General features: G+C 37.0%; 1 protein-coding gene across 1 annotated transcript in view; it reads right to left on the bottom strand.

Moving 5' to 3' along the window:
• Window positions 1-24,378, bottom strand: part of LOC130584181 (connector enhancer of kinase suppressor of ras 2) — a gene marked incomplete at its 3' end in the record, with an annotated part of 168,858 nt that overhangs the window by 101,061 nt on the left and 43,419 nt on the right. The window contains exons 3-5 of the mRNA XM_057384002.1: window positions 17,374-17,576; window positions 6,193-6,280; window positions 1,432-1,452 (exon numbers count right to left, since the gene is read on the bottom strand). Of these exons, the coding sequence (XP_057239985.1) occupies window positions 1,432-1,452; window positions 6,193-6,280; window positions 17,374-17,576 (312 nt within the window). The remainder of the gene's footprint in view (window positions 1-1,431; window positions 1,453-6,192; window positions 6,281-17,373; window positions 17,577-24,378) is intronic.

The raw sequence follows: 24,378 nt of genomic DNA, 5'->3' as shown, positions 1-24,378 counted from the left end.
AACTTGAATGTTTCATATTGGATCATCTGAAATGTATGTATTTGTAATGGATTTAAGCAAAAAAAACATACATATTCCTGAAATAAAGACAGACACTGAGCTTATTCATGCTTAAGGCTTTTACCAACTACTTAGCAACACACAGTTTCTGTAATTCACTGTACTGAACTGGAATTTTGCTTCACTGTGCCTGGTTACAGACTCTTTTATTCTATCTTTAGAAGGGAGGGAGATCAGTTTTCAAATTAAAAGAAATGTGGAGTCTTGGTCTTCACATCTACTGGCATGACCAACACAATCTTAATGTGTCATCATTAATCATTAAATTTACCATTTATAACAAATTACACAGAGAATGGCATATCCTCTGTTTGCCTCTATTCTGTGATGCTGTGGACACAATGCCTACATTGGTTTAAAAAAAGAGTTTTTGTTTTAAGGAAACATGAGCTACAAAAATTCTCCTCCCCCTGTCTACACTTTCTCTCAGTTTCCACCAGCTTTCTGYTACTTTCTGCATGTGGTTCCACAAATGAATGAATTCACAGTCCCTGACTCCTTCACTGTCACCRTGACCCACTCAGGCTCCTTTTCTTGGAAAAATTGAACAGCTGCATTGGTTTACCAGCATATGCCCTGCCAAAAAGAATACTCTTTTTTTTTCACAAATTATTCTGCTTTGTGTTTCATTTTTCCCCCATGTTCAGAGACTAGCAATCATTAATCTGGAAGAAAAGCAAGCAAACAAAAAAAAAAACAAACCAAAAGCCTAAAAAGAACCAAACAAACAAGCACCAACCCATTTTTTGCTTTCTGGCCACCATACTTTTTATTAAGCCACCATACTAAGCCACCTTGTGTTTTTTCATGTTTTCTTTGTTTTCAGTTTTGGGTTTTTTTCCTTCTCTTCACCAGGAAAAGAAATTACTTTCTCTGAGAATGGGAAAGAAAACAAATTSCCAAGGCTTTACAGGGTGGTAGCTTCATAAGCCACTTTGAAATGTCACATTACAAACACAGAATTACACAACTTCAGGAAGAAAACCCCACACCTCTGAACAGCATCTATCTCAATGACAACTAATGAGTCATTAAATTAGCTCTAGTAGTGGTTCATCCCAATAGTCTGTTATAGGTGTTTTAAGCTTTGAGCCATTCCATGCTGAATTCCATTTCAAAAACTTAAATAAAAATATATATATATATATATATACAAGTAAACCATTTTAAGGAAACAGAAGAAACTGCCAGAATCAGGAAAAGGCATCAGTGCTAAGTACCTTGGGCACTTCTTACATCACATTAAATTAAATCTGAAATTTTCCATATATGTGGGGTCTAAGAGAAATAAGCTACTATGAAAAAGAGAAAAACATTGCTGAAGAGCATAAATTGAAACTACTTTGATATAGCTTCTTGTAAACAAACAACAGTTTCATGTTTCCCACAGTCCTTTCATTTCTATTTCTGAACAGATATATATTATATGCATTTTAAAAGTGAAGAAAACAACTGAACAGAACAATATCTATCCTGAAACACCACCATTGAGAGCTGCTTTGAAACCTATAWAACAGAAAATCTTGCATAAGAGCAGCACTTGAAGAACACAAGTGAGTCTGAATTTCTSCATTTAAGCATTACTTACAATGAGTTATAATATTCTCATATATATAAGAAGAAGATATGAAGCCCCTTTTACTTTCATGTATTTAGGCAGATTTTGCCTGGGAATTGTTTTCAAGGGGAGCTATTTTGTTCTAAATTTCCCCCACATTTATCTAACTACTTACTTGTACACCTACTCCTTACTTGTATAGTTTCAAAAACAGCAAATGCATATATATATATTTATATATATATATATATAAAACTTCAAGAATGTGGCCTCCTTGCCATGAATATTTTTATCTAAAGGGGAGAAGGAAGGGATTATTTCCACAGTAGGCTAACAAAGATTTTCCTGCAAGCATTTGGTAATAAAGTTGAAGTGGAAGGAATAGAGTTAAAATTCAAATAAAAAAGTTTAAAATTTAACATGAAACTGTTTCCAGCAAACACATGTTGCTTTGAAAAGCTCTACAATCTAGAGGTGCAAAGCAACTTTAATGATGATCCAAAGATTCACACCACCAAGCTATTAAAACCATTTTATTAGCTAAAGATACCCAAGGTAATTAGCTACTTGGTATGACCTGAAATTAAAAAAAAATTAAGCTATATTTAGTGAGTCCTCAAAGTCCTTAATAATTAGAACTTAAAAACAAAAGTGAGGAATTGTGATAGAAAAGATCATATGAAACATAATTTGTAAGAATGGTTCTAAGGATATTAATKATTCTCCTTCATTCATGTATTTGATATTGTCCTTACCAAATTAATAGAACCACTTTATATTACTGCATTTGGACTGTGAGTCAGAGGAGGGGAGCTAAGAAGGTAAATTTCCATTTAATCCTTTTAACTGGAAAACAAGCTTGAACTTACATTTCTAGGTGAAACTTCATATTTGAAACATTTCTCTTTTGAGTTACAGCCATTTGATTACTAAATGCACTATAATATAAAAAATAGTGCATTGCTCAAGAAACAATTCGTGGTCCTTTTCAATATCTTTTATCTGAAAAATAGCAATGGCTAAAAGCCCAACAAAGAACATCCCCTAGCAAGGGAAATGTGTCCATTGGGCAAGGGATAAATATGGACGCTTTCTTTTTTGTATCTGAAATGTCTTTAAATGGGAAAAAAGTTCCAAACCCCTCAGTTGAAGAAATGCATTTCTGTGTGCTCTACAGAAGGGCTTTTAGCTCAAAATCCCACGTGCCCATAATGTCCAGACAGCACATTTGTATGGGATTATTTTGGTCTCTCTTTGCTATCTTCGTCCTGGCTGCCRCCTCCCAAATTGCATCACTCAGGTTTTCACCCCATGTCATCCAAAAATCTGAGATTTCCTCCAAAAGTTGCTGTCAGACAGCTGCTCTCCATCTCCACCCCAATTACACAGCATTGCTTCCATCACAACTCTTCAAAGAGGGGTTTTTAGGCAGAGGACTAAATGCAGTGAAGCTTTTCTAAAGGAGTATTTACAGGCCTAAAGCTMTGCTTCTACTGGAGCATATTGCTAAGTAAATCCCACAAGACACTAAAGCTGCAAGATAAACATCAGTGGTTTTAAAACTAAATAAACACTGCAAATCATTGTGAAAGCTGATTAAGGAAAGTGAAAAATAAAAAAAAAACGTGATGAGGGCTACTAATGATCACTATTAAAGAGCAATAAAAGAAATAGGTTGTTCAGCAGCAAAGTTTTCTTTAACTGTCTGGTAACTTACAAAGTCAATATAAAATTAGACTTTTCAGATATTCCCAAGATTTTCAGGGTTTTAATTCTAAAGAAGAAAGCTTCTTYAGTGAAACCTTAATGAATTCCTAAGGAATAAGAGCATTGAGAATGATAGTTAAAGCTACCTACAGAYTGCCTAAGAAAGCAAGAAATCTCCTATTCCTTAAAATGATCAGTGTAGCTACCTGCTACCTCTCTAAACCAAAAAAAAGGACCAGTTTTTGGCATCCTCTGAAGCTGTATAACCCAACCATCTCAGAAAACAGCAAGACTTTCATCAACACCATCAATTCTCTCATGCTCTTCCTGATACGTATTTGTGGTTGGAATAATTCTGTCAAGACAAATCTAAATTCACAAATGAACCAAATGGGTACAAAGCACAGCCCAAAACAATSTCATGCACACACAGCAAACCTGTTCACCCATAGATCTTTAACATTTATCTTGTACCATCAAGAAAGAACAGGCCTTTTTTATGCATTGCAAAGGAAACAGAAAATACAGATAATTCTCAGCCTTTGATTCCTACAGAGAGGAAAATATATGTAGGAGAGAGGGTGCAAGGAAATGGTAGCAAAAATCCTTAAGTCTCATGGATTTGTTTGTTATTTAAATCCTTCTATTTTCTTCCAGTGTTCTGCTGCAAGGGAAGAGTTATAGAAATGAACAGGAATGTAAGCCCTGGATTAAAGAAGCCATCAGCAMGGAGGACAGTATTAAGAGCCAAAACCTGCAGGAAAAGGCTATGAAAAGTAATAAATTGCAGTGCTCTGAGGAACCTGCTTTCACTGGCAAATATCTACTGCACACTGGCCTGCCAGGCCTTGGGCAATGTGCAACACAAAGAGAAAATTTAATGGTCAAAAAAAAGAGTGTGTCTGCCCACACTTTATTCCAAAATCTTTCTCCAACTCCAACTTTTCTAATTATTTATAGGTTAAAACATAGACACTCAATAGGTTTTCTCAGACTTCATACGTAAAAGAGTGATGCAATACTGTAATTTTGCTTCATTATTCATTAAGTTCTGATAATGAGGCGGACATAACCCAATAYTATTTAAGTCTATGAAGAAACACAATATTACAATTAGCTTCAAAAATGTGAAAAATAATTCAAGCAAGCTGCTTTAATTTTAGCACTTTCTTTTCTTCATCTTGACTAAAGAATCATCCTTTWGGTTTTGGTTAATAAATCTGAACATTGACTGTAATTTAAACAACGCAAAAAAATCCTGCTGGAACTCAGCTACTTAACTTCTATTTTTAAATTTTACAACAGTCTTAAAAAAATGCTAAGGTATTAAAAATGTACAGACTGTATATCTTTTATAAACCTTTAAGCATTATAAAAAGATGTTAGCTACTGTTAAAAGAAAAACTGCAACATTGCCTTCTGTTGGTCTTTCACAAAAAAAAAAAAAAAAAGCTAATAAAAGATTATAAAATCCTTTGCATACAAAAGAAAATAGATTCTGAGACAGAAAAAGTACCTGATGAGATGATAGGAAAAGATTTAATTAACAGCCTTAAGAAAGCACAGTGAGGATTGTCAGAGTGTTCAGTGATCATATAAAAAATATCAGTTAAGACATTTTGAAATGCTACATTGGAATATATTTGTTTTAAATAGAGCTCAAACCACATGTTTGAGACTACTAATGGAATTTTTCATTATCATTCTTCTGAATATAAMCCAATTCAATTTCAGTACATGCTCAAATTTGGGCACATAAATGCACCCTTTGACTTCAAATTATGTATTCACAAACTGCTTCCTGATTGCAGAATTATGTCATTTTTTGGAGAAGGTGAAAATGCTGCTCTCCCAAGGTATTAAAYAGTACCATTTACTCTCACTKRCACTGAAAAATATMCATAGAGAAATATCTACCTACAGCATAGTGAGTTAGCAGTATCATGGGTAAGGATGAATTTTTAAGATGAACTGATATTGAGCTAATTCCTGGGAAATACTGCAGTGGTTGCTACTATACCCATTATCTCACTAATAGGGGACACAAAAAAAGGATCAGGTGGCTCTTGCCCTCATCTAAAAACTACCTAAAGACAGTGATGCACAGCAACTGTGGAAAAGGACCAGTTTGGGCAGCTGGGTCAGAAGTTAAGTTTTTCTCAGTTTGAAGATAAAAAATAGAAAAATTCTCCTCAGTGCTCCTACCCAACCCACTCTCTCCTTCTCTCCACTCTACCTTCTCAAGTGGAAACAATGCCTAAAAGTTCTCTTGGCAGCAAAGAGACTTTTCATTTCAGCARAAGAACAGGCAAATATAGACAGACCTAAACCACACAGAGAAGGGTGGGGAAGGTTCTAAGGTTTGAACTCCCAAATGAAGCTCATTAAGCTTTTCAGTAACTACTTTTGGATTCCTTGAAGGTAGGATTCACAAAGATACATTCAAAATATTGTAGTTTCCCCATGGGAACATGCCTCATCTTAACAGGTGTCCAGATATGAACTGTATGAAAGAGCAGATTACTGAAGTCCAATACATACACATCTTTGGAACCAGACAGGTAATTAAAATTAAAGACAATACACAAGGAGTTAAATATGCAAATTATCAAGTAAATATCTCAATTTTATRCTACAGAATCCAAGATGAATATCAGTGCTCAGATATGCAGAGCTATATACATAGCACAACACAAAATAGTACTACAAAACCAAACAAAGTTTTTTTAAAGCATTTACTAAGTACTAGTATTCCCTTATTTTGGTTGGACAATGATATAGCCAGTGTAAAACAAAATTGTGCAAAGAAGGTAATAGCCATTTACAGTTCAGGAAAAAAAGAAATTGCTAAGCAGACTGTCTCATACCTGTTGTACTATTGTTGTTAGTTCCAGACAGAGCTGTATGACATTATTTCTTGTTACTGAGTAATCTGTGACAGCAGCAAAAGGTGATCTAAAAAAAAAAAGAAATAGAAAAGAAAGAAGTTGAAGTTTTTAAGTTCCTCTTTAAGAAATTCCTTTTCTAAAACATTCYAACAGTTTCCTTCTGGACTGCCTTTACTCCTCCAGAAGAAGCCCAGCTAGAATTCTGCATTGGCTTGGGAATACCCTCATAAGGGTATGAATAGAGTCCAGATGTGAATCAGACCAGAACAGCTTTTGGCTGATTCCCTGGGATTCTTGGGATTTGGCCTAATATCTGGTGAAAGCAAAAGAAGGACTCAGAATAAGTAAAGTCTTTATCTAGGGGAGAAATAGCGTTTAAAGCCAGAGATGTATAAATGCTGAGAAGCACAACCCACCATGCCCACACACCATTCTACAGTCAAACTTGCTTAATGAAATGAAGAGTGTAATCCAACATTTACAGACTTTACCTACATGTATCCTATACCTCCAAACTTCCCATTAGAATGTTTAAAATGCTTGCCTGCCTGGAAGCTTGCTTGCTAAAATGTATTTGGTTGGTGAGGCCAACAGTCACCTGACTTCTGTACTATAAGCCTCTCAATCTATAAACTCATCTATATGACCTACATTCTTTATTCAAGAAGCAGAAAACACTACAGAGAACTGGTATTTTCTCTAAGAGTCAAGATCTTGACTTTATCAAGAACATGACTTTCTCACTGTTGCAAATGAGATCTTTATGGGCATTATTAGCATCACAAGATGGCATTTGCTCTTGACAAACCTGCTCCAAACATTCAAGACAAAAAACAAGGTGGTAGTGTGGTTGTCTTTAAATTAAGATAGGTGACAATCCCTTCCCCAACTGCCTTCCTTAATCACTTCACACATAGTTATATGTACCTTGAAGAGTTTTACAGCACTGCCCTCCATATTTAAGCCTAAAGACCAATTTCCAGTACAAAGAACTTTGCTATAAGCAAGTCCAAGTGATAACTGTAAATACCATTCTACTGGTACTAACAGGTTTCTAAATTCCTTTTCCATTCACAGAATTACTGAAATTTTAGTGAAGGCAGGTTTGGAATTGTCCATTAACAACCCCATGTGAACTCCCTTATCTCTGCTGGTTTTGTCTGGTTCTCTCTTCTCCAGGGCTAGCAGTGCAGCCCTGATGGCTCTAAGACAGAATTAACTTGAGGTGCATAATCAAGTCCCTTGAGGTGTATAATCAAGTCCAGCAGCTTTAATTTTATATAATGCCTCACCCAGTGACATAAGTTTTCTGCCTGTATTTTCTAGACACAAAACCAGCACATTCTGTTAAAATGAAAGAGCATTAAGTTCCAAAAGATGCCTTAAGAAATCTATTGGACACAGATATACACTCACMATTTAGAGTCCAAGTTTTCTGCAGCATATGACAACCATACAGTAGGTACACACCACAGCAGGCCAACCCACAGACACACCCACAGATTATTTCTGAAGTTTAGGAGATATATGAACAGATTAAAGGATGAAAGGTAACTAAATTGCTTGGTTGTAAATCATAACTGAGTTCAAGAAGCATTTGGATAATGYTTGCAGGCACATGGTGTCMCTCCTGGGGYATCCTGTGCAGGGCCAGGAGTWAGAATTGATGATCCCAATTCATCYTTTCCAACTCAGCATATTCTGTGATTCTATGATTCTATGACAACTGTGTTTAAAGAAGTACATTAGTCATGATGTAGAAATCCACTGATCTTTTCTTCCATAATTGTAACTGTTGAGATTCTGAAATCTACCTGAAATCTGGATTTTAAAAGGTCATGTTCATTTAGGAACTTACTTTTATTGAAGATGAATGGAATCGAACCAGCAAATTATATTATTTTAATTTAAGTATGGGTGTTAACACAATTTGATCCTRAAATTACACAATTGGAATCTATTTGACATTTCAAAGCCTCCAGCATTTCTCTAAACAAAATCACACAGTAGGCTTTGGTTCGTAATACCACATCATCTTTGCCCATACTTTCGTAATTTAGTTTGATTTCATAATGAGGAAAATAATGGTATTTTTACCATCATTGCTCTTAGTGAAGATCATTAGCAATGCTCCAAATAAACTTTGTTGATAYTAAAGAACAGGCAAAGGGACTGAGACATTACTCATTTTAGTTACATTTAAGTTATCACCATGAAGGCTTACTGGCAACAGCAAGGGTGTCAGCTGGAGGGAGAAGACTACTAAAAATCAACAACTAAGATGTAAGATTTTGAGAAGAGCTTCACAACTTATAAAGATAAGGAGACAGGTCCATGTTTGCTATGAACTTTACTCCTGGAATAACCTCAGGGATGCTCCAATTGCCTCCTCTGTAGGTCTTTGTAGCCTATAAACCACCTCCCTACATCAGTTTCTGCAGAKGCCTCTCTGGGGCACTGCAAAGTGSAYCAGTACAACTGCAATTGCCTTTTYTCCCCTTTCCTAGTTCAGAMCACATCCCTGGAGGCAATCTGCACACACAACTACACAGCCATTACCACATAAAGAGCTACAGAAGTGCTAAGGGCCTCTAAATATTTGCCTCCAAAGGCATTTTGGTATTCCACCCCAAGCCTCAACTTCATAGTCCAAGCCCAGCAAGACTTAGTATAACATGTCACAGCTTCAATCAAAATAACAACAGAAACTTCACTGCAGGATCACTGACTGGATTTCATATGAGACACAGTGATAAATACCAACCTGACAAAAAATCTCTTCATGGTAATATACCCACTGTTTAAAATCTTAATACAGCACAGTATTATTGACTGTGAATAGATGAATCAAGTCAATAATTGACTTGATTAAAGTAAAGTGTACATATACTATAACTTCAGTCAGCTGCTAAAACACTCTCGTCCTCAAGGCACACACTAAGTATGAAAAATTCCCTGTTTAATTAGGCCACTTCTCTCTATTTAAAAAAAAAAGAAAAAAAAAAAAATCCTTGGCTTGGCAGAGCCATTTCTATCACCTCTCAGTTTCTACACTTCTATTTCAAAGTTACATTTTTCACAGTCCCTTGGACCTTCAGGTCTTAGGTACCTCAYAGAGCTCCAGTGAAGAAAATACCCTGAGGAAAAAAAAATGCAATTTTCAACACGTGTACTGTCCAATTTGGTGCTTTTAAAGTTAAAYAGGAATTAAAGAACTGCCTTGGACTGGGGCCATATGTTGCCCCTCTTCCTGCTGTGACATTGATCTCAGCGTTTCATTGTCTCACATCTCTCAATCATTTCCAAGATATTTCAAATACACATTTCCCTCTTTATGAAACCATTTTTTTTCACCTCTCTCAATCATTTCCAAGATATTTTTCGAATACACATTTCCCTCTTTGTGAAACCATTTTTACTGTTTCTCTTGTAATTCGTTTGTTCTTCCTTCAAAACTGTGATTTTCTTTGCAACACCCACATGAAAACACCTTTGTAACTCCACAGCATGCCTACCTGCCCTTTCCACTCATTTCCTCTTCCAAACCTCAGCTGGCTTCCCCTTTTCATTCTTTGTCTATCCCTTCTACATCTGGTATCTTAAGGAAAATAAATTTACACAATCACATGAATGCTTCTGCAAACACACATAGGGTGTTTTTTGCCCTTGGTCCCACATTTTCTCCATCCTTCTTTCCAACACTTGAAGACATTTTTTATTTTCAAACTCTTTTCACAAACGAATGGGTAAGAAGTTTCAAAGATAATTAAGTTTGTACAACATTTTGTGATCAAGAATACAGCTGCAAAAGTGGGAACTTCTAAATATTTCCACAAACCCACACTGTGGACCTTTACATTATGAGACACCGTGGCAAGATGAAGAGCTTTGAACCACCTCATCCACAGGGGAAAATACTGGTGCTTACATTTTATGTTTTAATTAAAATCAATCAACTGTGACACCCTGACCTATACCCTGATAGGACATAATGTTTTCCTAAGACAAGGCATGACAGAGCTATTGGTTCTTTTTACATTTTTTAAACCAGTGTTTGACATAAATAAACACCTCTGAAATCTGTTTGTACACATATAATATAGGCTGAAACACATGTGCATGTGTGTATATTCCTATGAATTGAGACCTAACTAGCATTTTTAGCAGCATCAGCATTTTCAGAATTAAAAAAATATATATTCTCAATCATACATTAATTAAATCAACCTGAAGGGCTGGTAGAAAAACAAGCTACATTAATACAACACAGCTAATTCCATCACAGAATTAAGACTACTAAGACACACATGAAGGAAAATCCCTCAAAAACAATGAAAAATTTGTGAAGGAGATGCATACCCTCAGCATTTCTACATTATCAACTTTTTGTCCTCATAGGCTTTAGCCTCCTCATCTGCCTTCTTTACATAATATTGAGTTAAAGGAAAGTGATACATAGAAATAACAACTTCACTTAAAAAAGTTACAATTTGGACAAACTCAGACTGCTGTTAGTAAAAGCATCACCCAAAATAAAAACTAATCATATTTCACCGTTAAATGTAGTATTGGGATTTTTTTTTATAACAATGAACATTTTGAGGAGTTTAAAACCAATATCATACTTATTTTAGCATCTTAAAAAAGGGAAAACATTCCCCTTAAAAGGGAAAACATCCTCAGAGCCTTTCCATTAAACACAACAGTCTCTTACAAAAGAGAGGTAACCAAAGCAATAATATAACTCAGACTTTAAAGTCAACATATCAAGCTCAAATAAAAATCTRAATGCACAATACTGTTGTATATACACTGCTCCTAAGCCATCTAAGATTTGTAGTTTTAGGCTTTCATGAAACAAATATTTAATTAGTATTTCTAATGGAACTGCTTCATGTAGAATCAGGGAGGAATGCAGTAAAATTCACACTGGATGAAAGAATTCTTTAAATGAGTATTCTATTAAACATTTACAGCTGTTTCAGGAGCACAACATGGTAAAGTACCATAGCATTCTGAGGCAGCACTTACTGACAGGTTTGGCACACCATTCAAAYCAGGATAAAGAGAAATGCATAAAGGAAACAAAATTCAAAGGCTCAAGACTAAAACCCTATTTACAGACTGTGTGTTATTTGTGTGGTAAGTAAAGAATCACTGAAGTATTTTGTTTCTTTTAGCTTCATTTTCACTTGTTTACTCCCCCCATGTTGTGTACAAAGATAGCAGGACTGTATGAAGTCTGTTATAAAGGAAACTACACCAGTAACACTTTCTTTGTAAGTTAGAAATTATGGGCTTACAAACAGTGTTCCCCTTTATTTAAAACTACAAAAYAGTCACACCATAAACATCACCAGGGCTCATTCACCAGAAACAATGAGGCAAAGAAACCCAGCTGAACACCTTTTACCTACAATGGAAGAAAAAATACGCATTGAGTATGTCACCATGATGAAAAGATAGATATCCATTTTGGAGAGGAGAACATGTTCTGCTACTACAATGCTTTCATACAAAGAAGATTTAAGGGTGTGCTAAGCCAGAACACCTAGAATTATTCACTCATAAACAAAGAGCATTTACATCTTTGCATTTCTCTAATGCATTCAAAGCATCACCAAAAAATGCCCATAGTGTAAGGCTTGGAGATCCTGTTCTGCTGTCAACCATTGAAGCATTTAAATGTCCTTAAATTCAGGCACAGATTTTACCCTTACTTAATAGGATTTAGGTATAGATACAAGTGCTTCACAGAATAGCAGCAATTTATGCCTATAGCAAAACAATTATTCCTTCTAAACCTGGGGTTATAAGTTTAAGGACTACATCCCACTGCTCTGTGAATGACCCTAAAGCAGACTCAGATGTGCCAAAAAGGCCTTTTACTCCTAAATTTTACACTTGTCACTTTACAATTTGTCACTTGTCAGCAATTTTACCCATATATATATATATATATATATATATATATCCATATATTTTATATAACCAACAATTTCTATTCACAGTTAGGTTTTTTGCTCACTTTCTTGTTCCATTTTGTTCACGTATCATGTATCCAGACAGCAGTGGTAAAATTAATCAGACTGATGCACATTTGTCAGCCTGCTAGCTTTTCTCTGGCCACAGCACTGAAAGTCTTGAATCCAAAAATCTATCTCCACAAGATCTCTTTGTTCCTCCTACTTAAGACTGCAGTGTGATCTGCAGCAGCAGTTTAAGTTTTTTATTTCCAAAAAGGGGATAGTGCTAGYGTGAAAAACAAGAGCTACAGAAGAGCTGCTGTGAAAGACATATTGAATCTCTGCCCACACAGATGGCTGAGTCAAACAGTACAACTAAAAAAATCCAGTGGTGCTTGACAAATCTTAATTCACGACCATTAAAAATCTGTGACACAACACAGACACATGGGGAAGTTGACTATTTTCTCAAATTCTTATGAGAAAAAGAACTTAAGAGAAAAAGACACATTATCTTGTGTCTCTATAATGCAGTTTCAAGTAAAGCCCAAAGAACAACCAACCCTTCCTCACTCTTATTGTCTAAGTTTGCCCTTATAGTTTATACATTTATTAGTACTATTGCAAAGATCCAACATATTCTTTTGATGCTGCATGGGATGCATGGCATAAGGAGCCATTGCTTCAGATAACCCAACTATCAGAGCAGGCAGGAGAAAGCCCAGTAGCACAAGAATTCTTTTCTTGCTTAGTGCAATCTGCAGGAAATACAGATTTCCAGGGATTTTGGTTGGCAAAGACAACTGAGATGTGGGGGAGCAGAATGAAGAGAACATATCAAACCACATGAAAGATAATATCACCAGAAACCTGTGCTGGCAGAGGAGGAAGAGAAATGGGAAGACACAGAGCTCATGAAACTGCCACCAAATGTCACCTCAGTTCAGGTTTGCACAGGGTTCTTCCTCTAAATCCAACTGTCCCATGGAAGAAAAGCATTGATGTACAATGAGGGGCTTAAAGGATTTGCAAAATTCTCTTGCTCCCAAGGCTGTCTTCACTTTGCAGCAGCTTTTAACTCATTTGGATACAAACTCAATGCTCAAAGTCGTGCCAGCGACTCTTCTTCGTGTGAAGAAGACACAACCTTCTGTCCTGCCTGCCAGGTGATCTGCTAAGATCTGGTAGAAAATGCACTGGAGGAAACTGAGCACCCTTCATTTAGGACTCATCACAATTTCAGTACTGGAACCAATAGCTATCAGCAAATTAGTAACAAAGGAATGAGCCAGGAATACAGTACAAGACCTGGTGTGTCCTAAYCAGAGAGAAGGCACTGCCAAGTGCTCCAAACTTGGGGCTCAGAAGAATTTTTGGGATCCCTATGATATCATTGCTTTTCAGTTTATGCTTGCCTGTGGACAACAACTGAGAAATTTTCACTGGTGTCACTGAAGATGCAGGTAACATGGTAAAATCATTAAAAAAAAATTGTTAAAGATGAGAAAAGGTAGCTTGACTATCAAAATCCTTGGGATGTTCATGTTGCTTTTAAATCAAGAAAGCCATGGATGGATAACATAATTCAGAGATCACAGAGGCAGTGAAAACCAACACACCCATGCACAAAGCAACATTTTACAGTGTTTTTCAGGTGGATTGTAAATGTGTGCTGTAAGAACAAAATCTTACCCAGGATTAACAGAAATAAATATGCCTAATTTCAATTCCAATTAAATGTGCAGATACTACTGGACATACTGGTGCATAGGGGGAAAAAAATAACTTTTATGAAATTAGAAATAGCTTTATGCCACAAAAATGYAACACATTTGTATTGCAAATCCACAGGAGTAATTTTAAGACAGTAATCCTAATTTAATGACACATTTAAAAAAATTTCTCATCAGAATGGAGTCCACCAGCCTTATGAAAGGTAGAAGAATTTCCAGGAACCTGACATACTAGAGAAAAAGGAGGTGGCATATATTACTATTCCAAAGAARAAAACTTTCATGAATTATAGAAGTAAAGACTGAACAGGATGCCAGTGATTTATCTGTAAGATTTATCTAGAAGACCTGATTGTAATCCCTGAGAAGCATCACAGGAGATATTTCAATGCCAAGTTGCTTTGAACATCAGGTACATAGCCTAAAGTGTGGTTTTCCATCAGTCTAAATTATGTCAAGCAAAAATGCATCCTTCTTTCACAAAAGACTCTCAGTTTTTCAATTTGAAATTGAATATTTGGGAGAAAGTATAAAACACAACATTTTAAAGCTATGAAGTCTTCTGAAAGAGAGGATACATTTTGTGGGCTGAGAAAGTAACAGGAAGTTAAAATTAGACTAAAACATATCAGTGTGATGACAGTTTCTTTACAGAACGTTATTGGAGAGTTATTTCACGCTCCTCAAAATCATCAGCCAACTTCTTTTGAAAATACCAAGTTTTCCAGCTGCTAAATGAAACTAAACCAAAAGACTTTTAATGCCTGGCAATATAAGCTACTCTAATTTTCAGTAAAACTCAATTTCTGACATATATCTGGAAGTAGGACTGCTCCAGGCAACGACCTGGAACAAGAAATATCCTTGGATCAGCCCTATAAGAACCACAGTGAAAGGAACTCAGCAAATCACAGCTCTCACACTCCTTTAGATAATTGTGCCAGGCCTAACAAAGTCTTTAAGATTGTAAATGTCCCACAGAAACATCATAAACAGTGCACTCACAACAGCAACAAGTGAAGCACAGTCTGTATGAAGTGATCACCATTTCTTACACATAAAAATCACATTATTGCACGTCTATGCAAGTTGGAGCTGCTTCTAGCTGCTTTTCCCTGGCAGCTCAAAAACCTCTGCATGGGGATTTTTTTTTTTACCTCAAAAACCACTGCATAGGGTTTTTTTTGACCTCAAAAACCTCTGCATAGGGTTTTGTTTTTTTTTTTACCTCAAAAACCACTGCATAGGGGCAGCCTAGCAGGGCTGTTAAAATGGGGTGGATAACACCACTTCATTCCTCCTAATGTTTTACTCCTAATGGTTTACTCTCCCCTCTCACAACCATGAGATGGAAAAGAAACTAACTGAAAAACTAACTATTAGAAAAACTAACTAACTATTAGAAACTAACCGAAAAACTAAGATTTGAGGTCCAGATTTATTAGTAATGGCTGTGCAGAATAAAATTAAATCCATGTTCCTCACTTTAAATAATCAATTTTTAAAATCTTTTTATCTCCCCCTAGTGGCCCCAATATCTTTTTAGAAGTTATACAATAAGCATAATTATATTGATCTTCAAATGTTCCCAGTTCCTGAGAAAAATGCAGTTATTGGCCTACCTTCATCCTCATTCAKGGTCTTCACAAACAAGGAAGAAAAACTTTACGAAAATACCCTGACGCTCATAAATCAGAAAAGTCTTAAAATACTTCAGAAAATATTTCTTAGAATCAGGTGTTTAGATCTTCAAAAATTTCCTAGAAATCTGAAGCCTTCTTTGGACAGTCAAGAGAGCTTTGGCCAAAGTGTGATWCCACCATGATTGTCCTCATTTTTAACTTCTTGGAATTCCTGGGTCTCATCAGCTGCCATCTCATTTCAGCTAAATGCAAAAGTACATGCTGTGCACAGTAGTACAGTGACACATCAATCCTCAGAGGGAGATGTTTTCTAATATAAACAACTACCTTCTTCCTGAACTTMAATTATTAAATTCATATTAAGTTGCAAAACCCCATTGTTCTCCAATGTGTTAAATATGTGTGGGCACACAAAAGTTGACTTTAGAATAACAGCAAAAAAACCCTCAAAACCCCATCAAACAAACAACCAAAACCCAAAAAGAACTTTGACTTAGTAGCTAACAATCATTAATCATGACCACAGTTYCAATGAGAAACCAGATTATTTCTAAATAGAAAGAAGTGGCAAAAACTGACTWGTCCATGCAAATGAATTTGTTTTTCTACTGTTCTTTCTGCTTTAAAGCCCAGAATTATAGGCTTCTCTACAAAAAATAAAAAGACTTTTCATGGAGAAAARGTGAAGCCTACAGATATTCCAAGTAATAACAGGCTAGAGACAAAGCTAAAAATATACTCCAAATTTTTCAAGCCTCAATGCAAAAGTCTTTCCAACTTCTTCATCTTAAATACCTTAAGTTAAATATCTAAAGAGAAAGGTAGGAACCAGCTTTAGGTATTCTGGGTTTGAAATTTGGAGAAAGGCAAGAGAAGGAGTAGAAATGAAATAACAGTAGCTGCAATCTCCTAAAAAAAAAAGAAAGAGCTTGCAGTTCAGCTAAAGAAATGGAAAAGATTCAGACCTGACCCAAACTATTCATATGGAAATAATTTATGGGACAGAAGCCAGTTTTCCTCAGGAAAATGAAACACAAAACATGTAGCAGTAAAATCAAATAATTCTGTTGGATTTTAAATGTTACAGGAAGATCATACTCTGAACAAAACTTCAGCTACTGGATACAAAGATAGACCTTTAAATCAAGACAAGTATTTTTTTTTCTCTGATGTAAAATTCACTGTTATGCATTATATAAAGACCTACAGATAGACTAATTTTAACCACTTYAGGAATTTCAATGATCATCTTAAATAGCTGCATATTACTCTTGTTATAATTAGAAAAAAGTCACTACAAATGTAGCAAAAAGGAGCACTTTAGTCCCAGTCCCATATACTTCCTAAATAACAGAGGTGAAAGTGYAAAACAGCTCCAATTGCCTTTGCAGTTTCAGAGATATTTGACTGCCATTTGAAAAACYTGAAACAGAACATGCATGTTTAAATACACACACACTCTGGAACTATACTTTGACACCCAAGTATGACCAGTTTTGTGAATCTGATAGTATCAAAGCAATAAATCCAACTTATACAGGTCAAAGTGTTGCTCTATATTAATAAAAATACATACATAACCTAATGATGTCATCCTGTTGCTTTGCTGTATATATGTATAGGATCACAATGCATTCAGAGGAATTGTACTGAAAGACTAATCTGAATTACATTAAAAAAAAAATTGGTACAAACATCCCCTTAGAATATGTGAATGTACTCTGCTTCCATTCAGKGTCTACATTACATTTTGTAAAGAAGTTGGGGCTTCTGCCTGTGCATGATCTGGTTACCTGTGAGACATTTGGGAGATTTTACCTGTCCAACCAAGCCAGAAGACTTTTAGCTGCTCCAATGAGATCCACTACCGATGTCAGAAAATCATTTGGTAATTTGCGACTGGTCCTTCCATCATAGTGACCACTCCTCCTCCTCCCMGTGATGAAATTCTGAAGATTTTTGGCAGATGCATTCAGTTTGTGAGAAAGGGTTTTTAGRTTTTCTGTTTCCAAACCATAGTTCTGCATTGAAAAAAACAAAAAACAAAAAAAAAGGAAATAAAAGTTAGCATTAACGATGAACAGGAAGAACCAAGAACAATAAGATGGCTCTTCTACTGCAGAACTTAACCATCCCTAATAATTAAGGTATAAATACACCCACTCACTAGTTTTTAAATGTATAGCATGTTCTGCTTCTGAAGAGCATAAAAACAGAACAAAAGAGCAAAATTATGAGTGATCCTTTAGCTTGTTCAAAGCGTACTGAGAAAAAAAAAAACATCTCAAAATGAAGAAAAAAACCTAGTCTGGGAAATTGTTTTTCAAAGCAGCACATGACTGTCAGTAAATTACCAGAATCACAGAATGGTGAGGGTTGGAAAGGACCTTAAAGATCATCCAATTCCAACACCCCTGCCATGGGCAGAGATATCTTCCACTAAAGCAGGGTGCTCAGAATCCCATCAAATCCAGCCTTGATCAGAGGGCTCTCCCTGTAGACTGATGGTTAGGGATCAGTAGCCCATGTCTCACAATAATTCCTTMGACACACCTGGCAAAAGGCCTTGCTACTAGCTGTATGGACACTAAACTTGTTTTTTTGGTTTGAGAGATTGAAGCAAGTTAATTAGCATACTTCTTTTTAGCAGTAATGATCAACACAATCACAGACCAGAGAAACACAATGCTACCCTGTTCAACCTCTAAATTACTCATTTAAAGTCAAGTTTTAAACTTTGTTTCCATTTAAGAGTCCATCTCTTAAGCTCCTTAGCTGAGCAGCCAACAAATAATTATGCAGAGATATTAAAAAGAGTATTTGGAAATCCTTCCAAAGTACAAATGTCACCAAAATAGTACCAGAGAATGTCCTGATTTAATGTTCAATTACAATATCATGTAGTGCCATCAGCACTTCTACAATAGATTTGTTTTCCTCACACACACAAGGAGTGATAGAGTTATTACAAAAAGGTCTTATTTTGCCTTTGCAAAGGAATAAGCAATTGCACAGACTTAGTAGTCCTKTAAGAGAATTATGGAATATTTAAGGGTCTCACTTCAGCCACATCACAGGGTGATAGCATGGCAACTGAACTGACAACTTGCTCAGCTGAGARTGGAACAGGCTACTCATCAYAGAACATGGACCATTTCCTACCACAAGCGATGAAGCAGGATGCACAAAGCCCCTGAGATGCACACAGAAAAATCTACTTGTTAATGACACTCTCTGCCTTCCCCAGCTCTTCTCCGATGCCCCTGCTTTGCCCCCAGTGTTGATCTGTCCACAAGAAGAGATGGGAGAAGAGACACACTCATCAATGCTAATTTAAGATTCCTGAAGCTTATTTACCTTAGTCTTTTTCTACAGGAATTAGAGGGGGGTGAGATGGCAATTATTTACAGCAGTTGTCATGGTCCTAAATCCAAACCATCTACTAAATGAATTAAATCCTCTTTARCTACACAGGCACTGCAGGAACATTATACTGAAGCCAGTCCCAGTGAGCCCCCAGCCCTGCCACAAAATCCACTCCCATGGCAGTGGGGGCTCTGTAAGAAAGGAGAGACCACAGCACACGGCTCATCTGCCATCTCTCAGCCAGCTCTGCCATCTCTCAGCCAGCTCTGCCATCTCTCAGCCAGCTCTGCGTGCCTGTAAACTGAACACACTTTGGGAGGGAGTGTAAGAGACCGTACAGAAGACCTTTGACTGTCTCACGATCATCGAGATGGACTGAGACTGAACACCCCAAAAAAGAGAACCCCGAGGGGAAGAAAGGGGGACTTTTTGCTTAAAGGAGTCCGAGCCTGATCAAGGTGGGATGACTGCCAAGTTTCCAGCTCCCAGGCTGGAAGGTACAACATGTAAACCATGGATGGCTGCGCTGCTCCTGACATGGAGACGGAAAGAGAGCGGCGCGACCCCACACTGCACACCTCATGGAAAAATGGACATTCTTTCCCCACCGCTTGGCCGATTTTTCCATACTTTGCAACCCCCTGGCTGCTGCCACCCGCTTTCAAAAGGACTATAAAGAGTCTCTCTGAAAAGACCCTGATGGGATCCCCCCAACGGACGTCGACGAATCCATGGAATCCAGACCGTGCAGGCTCTTCAGAGCCATTGGTAGCTATAAACCCACTCTTTCTCTCTCTCTCTCTCTCACTTTCTCTCTCTCTCACCCTCTTCTATCCCAAAAAATCCAAATCGATTATTCTTGATTATTTAAAATACATAYATATTTGCCCCTCGTTTTCTTTTGCACTCTGAGATTCTGATAACGAACCATCACRACTCCCACTTGGGGAGCCACAAAAACAACAACCACCCATCCRTGCAGAGAATGCCCTTTGGAACTCAGCCCAAGGGGGCACTGACCATACACTAAGGCTGTACTTTATAAACCATTACTGGGAATCTTTATGAACATCCTTATTTTGGGTAAGGAAGGCTTTGCAGGCATGTTTCTCAAYTACACAGATGCTGTTCTCTGCCACCACATTCAGTCTCCAATTAGACAAATTGTATGTTTGGGCAGTGACTTTTCCACCRTGTAAATATTCAAGAGCAATTATACAACAGATAGCATTGGGTTATAAATAAAAAATTGCAAGATGAAAACAAGTAATTGGGAATGAAAAGTAAAAGGTACTTTATTATGCAGCTAAATGGATCATAGCTAATAACTTACTAAATCGGTYCAAAGTAAAGAGATAAACATCAGATACAAATWTATCTGKTTTTTACYGCAGTTTTCTGTGGTTGKWCTGGCTGAGGGAGCACAATGGRGATTGAGGAGTGGGTAGGAGTAAGWTAGAWAAAGACAGMAGGTTTGYTCTTCATCCTGCTTCTTGAGCTCATTTTGGCAAAATTACCGGGCAAAGAAACAAATGAAGGATTTTCTGGATGAATGGTTAAGTCCCCAAAAAAACATCTTACAGATCAACCAAAGCAAAGCCCCAGCACAGGCATTCACACACCCAAACACGGGGGTACAACCACAGAGCTCAAACTGCCCACCAGCCTTCTCACAGGGCTGCTTTCTTTCCAACACTGTGAAACACTGAAATTCTGAATTCAGCAGGCTTTGCCTAAGGAGCCAAGTGTGATTGTACAAAATTAAAAGTAAGGTGGCACGGGGATCCCAATGGCCCTCAACAGCCCCAGAGTATTTCAAGTGCCCCTCTTTTGCCATGTCCCCTTTGTCACCGTGTCTGTACCTCATCTGCTCRCTCAGGCAGGTGTTGGTTCCCAATCCATACCCACCCCATGCCCTGGGGTGACCTCCACTACTGCCAGAAAGCAAAACACGAGAAGAAACAAAAATCTGCAAYACTGAACAGTGCAGACCAAGCAAAACAACACTCGGAATTTTTTCTACAACAAGAGAATAGGCTGCATTTATGTATACATGTCTTTAGAAAATCAGCTATAAAAGCTCAGTGGCTTCCTCTTAATATCTAAGTGATTGCCACCCACAGCCACATTCTTTTTCAGATGCCTTTTTTCATCATCAGATATGAGGGAAAGAAGAGGAAGCATTAACAGATTCAGAGTTCATTTTCACACGTATTCATCAAATGTGTGTGTGTGTGTGTTTGTGTGCGCTCCTTAATATAAAACACTGAGCCTGAGCCATATGTAAATTCAATCTTACATTAGGATGGCACTGACTTTAGTAAAGCCTCCACCTGTAATATGATACAGATAAAGCCAGAGATGGAAAATACAGAGAGAAATTTCAGGCAAAATACATTTTTGGGCAGCTGTGTTTATGGAAGCCTTTAAGTAGAAGGATCCTAAAACAGCAGCCAAGCTAACAAAATCCCCACTTTGTTTATCACTAATATTTCTGGCTCACATTAAAAGCGACTRGAGCTGTGTGTTCTAATACAGGAAAAAAAGCTTGCTTAAATAAAAACTGCCAAGTTTAATCATGCTTTATATTAGATAATATACTATTAACAATACGGTTTTCTTAGCAATGCACTGCATTTATTTTCAAGCACTGTAAGAAGATAATTGCAGGCAAAGTAGACAGTTCTTTGTTTTCCCCTAGTCTGCATTTAGCCAGCACTAACACGAGTTGTGCTTTCATTAGCCAAAATATATTCACAGCAGCTGAAAGRAGCACAAAGAAATCTCTGCATGCTTGCAGAGATTACGAGAAGTGACACAAGTCTGGGCATCCAATTCCTCAACGAGAGGCCACAGAATCTTCAGAGACACCCCACCTCAACAGGAACAGCTCTAATGGAGTCTATTTTGGCAATCACAGAACAAGAACTTGATGAAGATGAGCTATACAGAGCAATAGCTTATCAGCAGGTGTTTGAACTAAAGGTGGTGGGAGCTATTAATAGACATCTTACCTGCTAATTACTTTTCTGTGGCTTTACATGACAGTGTGAGTGAGGAATTGTAGCTCTTTTCTTCACATGCTGACAAGCAGCTGCTCTAATCAGCACTGATGAGTTTTGCTGGGTAATTTTGTGAGAAGAGCCAGCCTAGTCCCTCTCTCAGCTCATCCTTCCACCAGCATCACGAGGGGAGGAAGAGTTCACTAACCAAATGCAAAAGTAAAGCAAAATTTTGTTCAACTAGCTTGATCCATGTTCAGTAGTTGTGTTCCCTGTTTCCCTCAATTTATTAAAAAAAAAATAAAATATTGGACCTCATCTCTTTCCTGTGTTAAATTCACTTGACTCTTGCTGTCAGAGAAGTGCATCAGAGAGTGTTCACACAGGTTGAAAAGTRAAGTGTTCCTCAAGTGTTCCTCACTCACACAGCACTATCTCTGCTGGCTCAAACAGACTGTCTAGAAAATGCCAGGACTTTGGTTTAGGGTATTTTTATATTGCTCATTACAAGTGCAAGGGCATCTCAGCTGCCTAAATAAGCCAAGCTCAGACCAAAACAGACACAACTACATCTCCATGAACAAATCCWGAAATCCCTTAGAACAGCTGTCTCTATCACAATTTTTATGCAACCATAAATACCTCTGTGTCTCCAAGCACAAATGCTACATCAAGTTCAGTGACACTGCTTGACTCCTACAAACACCCCAAGACAGGAGCACATGGACTTTCTGTCTAMCTTTCTACATCACTATTTCCTCTCTTCAGCCCAGAAAGCTGAAAACCTTGTGGAACAAAAGGCACGAAAATCATACCACTGGAAACCATTTGGAGCAAAAGGCATTCAGTGACCAGTGCTAACTTCTACTGAACAGTCACAARATGGAAACTGAAGATGCTCCTTTGATACTGATGCTCCAGGGCAAGAAGTAAAAAAAAAAAAATATGTTCAGCAGACAGTGGAGCAGATAGCAGTGCTTATATGGATTAATCTCATCTGTTCCTCTGCAGAAAGCAACCATGACTATATAAACTGAAGGAGGTAAAGGTTAATTTTAATTTTGTAAATATTTTTTGTAACACGCAGAAACAATGTATTTTAAAGAAGRAAGAAAAGAGCAAACTTTTGAAAAGACAAATTTTATAGTCTAGACAGCTGTACTGAGTAATAAATTATGTGTGAAGCAGTGCAACTTCTCAATTACATGTGATATCTCTTATTACTAAGTTCAACTGCCACAAGGATGGAATAATAAGTTTCCTCTCTAATGCAATAAAAAGTCTTTTTCCACTTATTCACAGGATGAAGGCAGGAGTTTTAGGAAAGAACAGCATATGACTGCTAAGAATGGACTTAAAATCACCTCAGGTCAGTTTAATTCTTCTCCTCWCTATCTTTCAGTGCTTTCATCTTCCACACTTAATTTTTGAGTATCATTTCTATWTGTGTTATTTGTTTGCTTTCAAACAAGCAATCTGGAAACAGTAAAGTTCATTGGGTCATGAYTTCTTGAGAAGCCTGAGAAAGATTTTAAATGAATAACCAAAACAGCATCACATGAATATCACAGCACATGGCAGCATTTCAAAACCTGAAAAATTTGTGGTGGRCAAAAATTCACCAAGAAGTGTTCCAACCTTTGCCTCCAAAGTTGATTTTAAAAATGAACAAAATGCATCTGATTTGGCTGAACACATCCCACAAAACTGCTAGCAACTGATATCACAGCTTGTCATATGGAAGGTGCCTTATGTAACTTTATACCTCATCAAATCTGCCTACAACATATATTTCTAACGGCCCTTCCTCCAGCGTCTTGAAATGCCAACACTGAGGTTATCTCTCCCTCAAATAGCACTGACATATGGGGTAATTTAGAAGTGCACAACACATGATCCTAACACATCTGTTTCATAAACACAGAATAAGCAGATAAGGACAAAAACCCCAGATAGCTCAAATGACACCATTTACTGCAATTATTWAACATACACCAGTTAAAAGGCAAATAGTTTCAGAGTATAAATATTTGTCCTAAATATTTACAGATGGAAAAAACCTCAGGTGCATGAAACTTATAGCCTTGCAGAACCCAGGAAAGATTCACAGCCATCATCATTATCTYCTTTCTTGAAAAATTTCCTTCTTTTTCTACACCACAATCAAGCAACACATCAAAAAGCCAAGCCCCGGCCATGCYTTGTAGCACTAATAGAGCAATTACATAAACTATTCTTCTTTCTCTTATTCAATCAACAGACTCTGCAAGATCAAGTGCTCATTACTTTTTTGTTTTTCTTTCTCATGTAATTTTCTCCCTAGCTAGCCAAGTGCTCTTATTTCTCCATAATTCAAACTACCAGTTCCTTATTCACTTACATTCATTTCTGGAAGCTTTAAACAGCCAATCAGCAGTTTAAAATATTTTTTTGAAAAAGGAAATAAGTATTGTTA

Source organism: Malurus melanocephalus, unplaced genomic scaffold (assembly GCF_030028575.1).
Source record: "Malurus melanocephalus ecotype Western Australia unplaced genomic scaffold, MMel_1.1 scaffold_673, whole genome shotgun sequence".
Taxonomy (NCBI): Eukaryota; Metazoa; Chordata; class Aves; order Passeriformes; family Maluridae; genus Malurus; species Malurus melanocephalus.
This window is presented reverse-complemented; position numbering and strand designations above follow the sequence as displayed.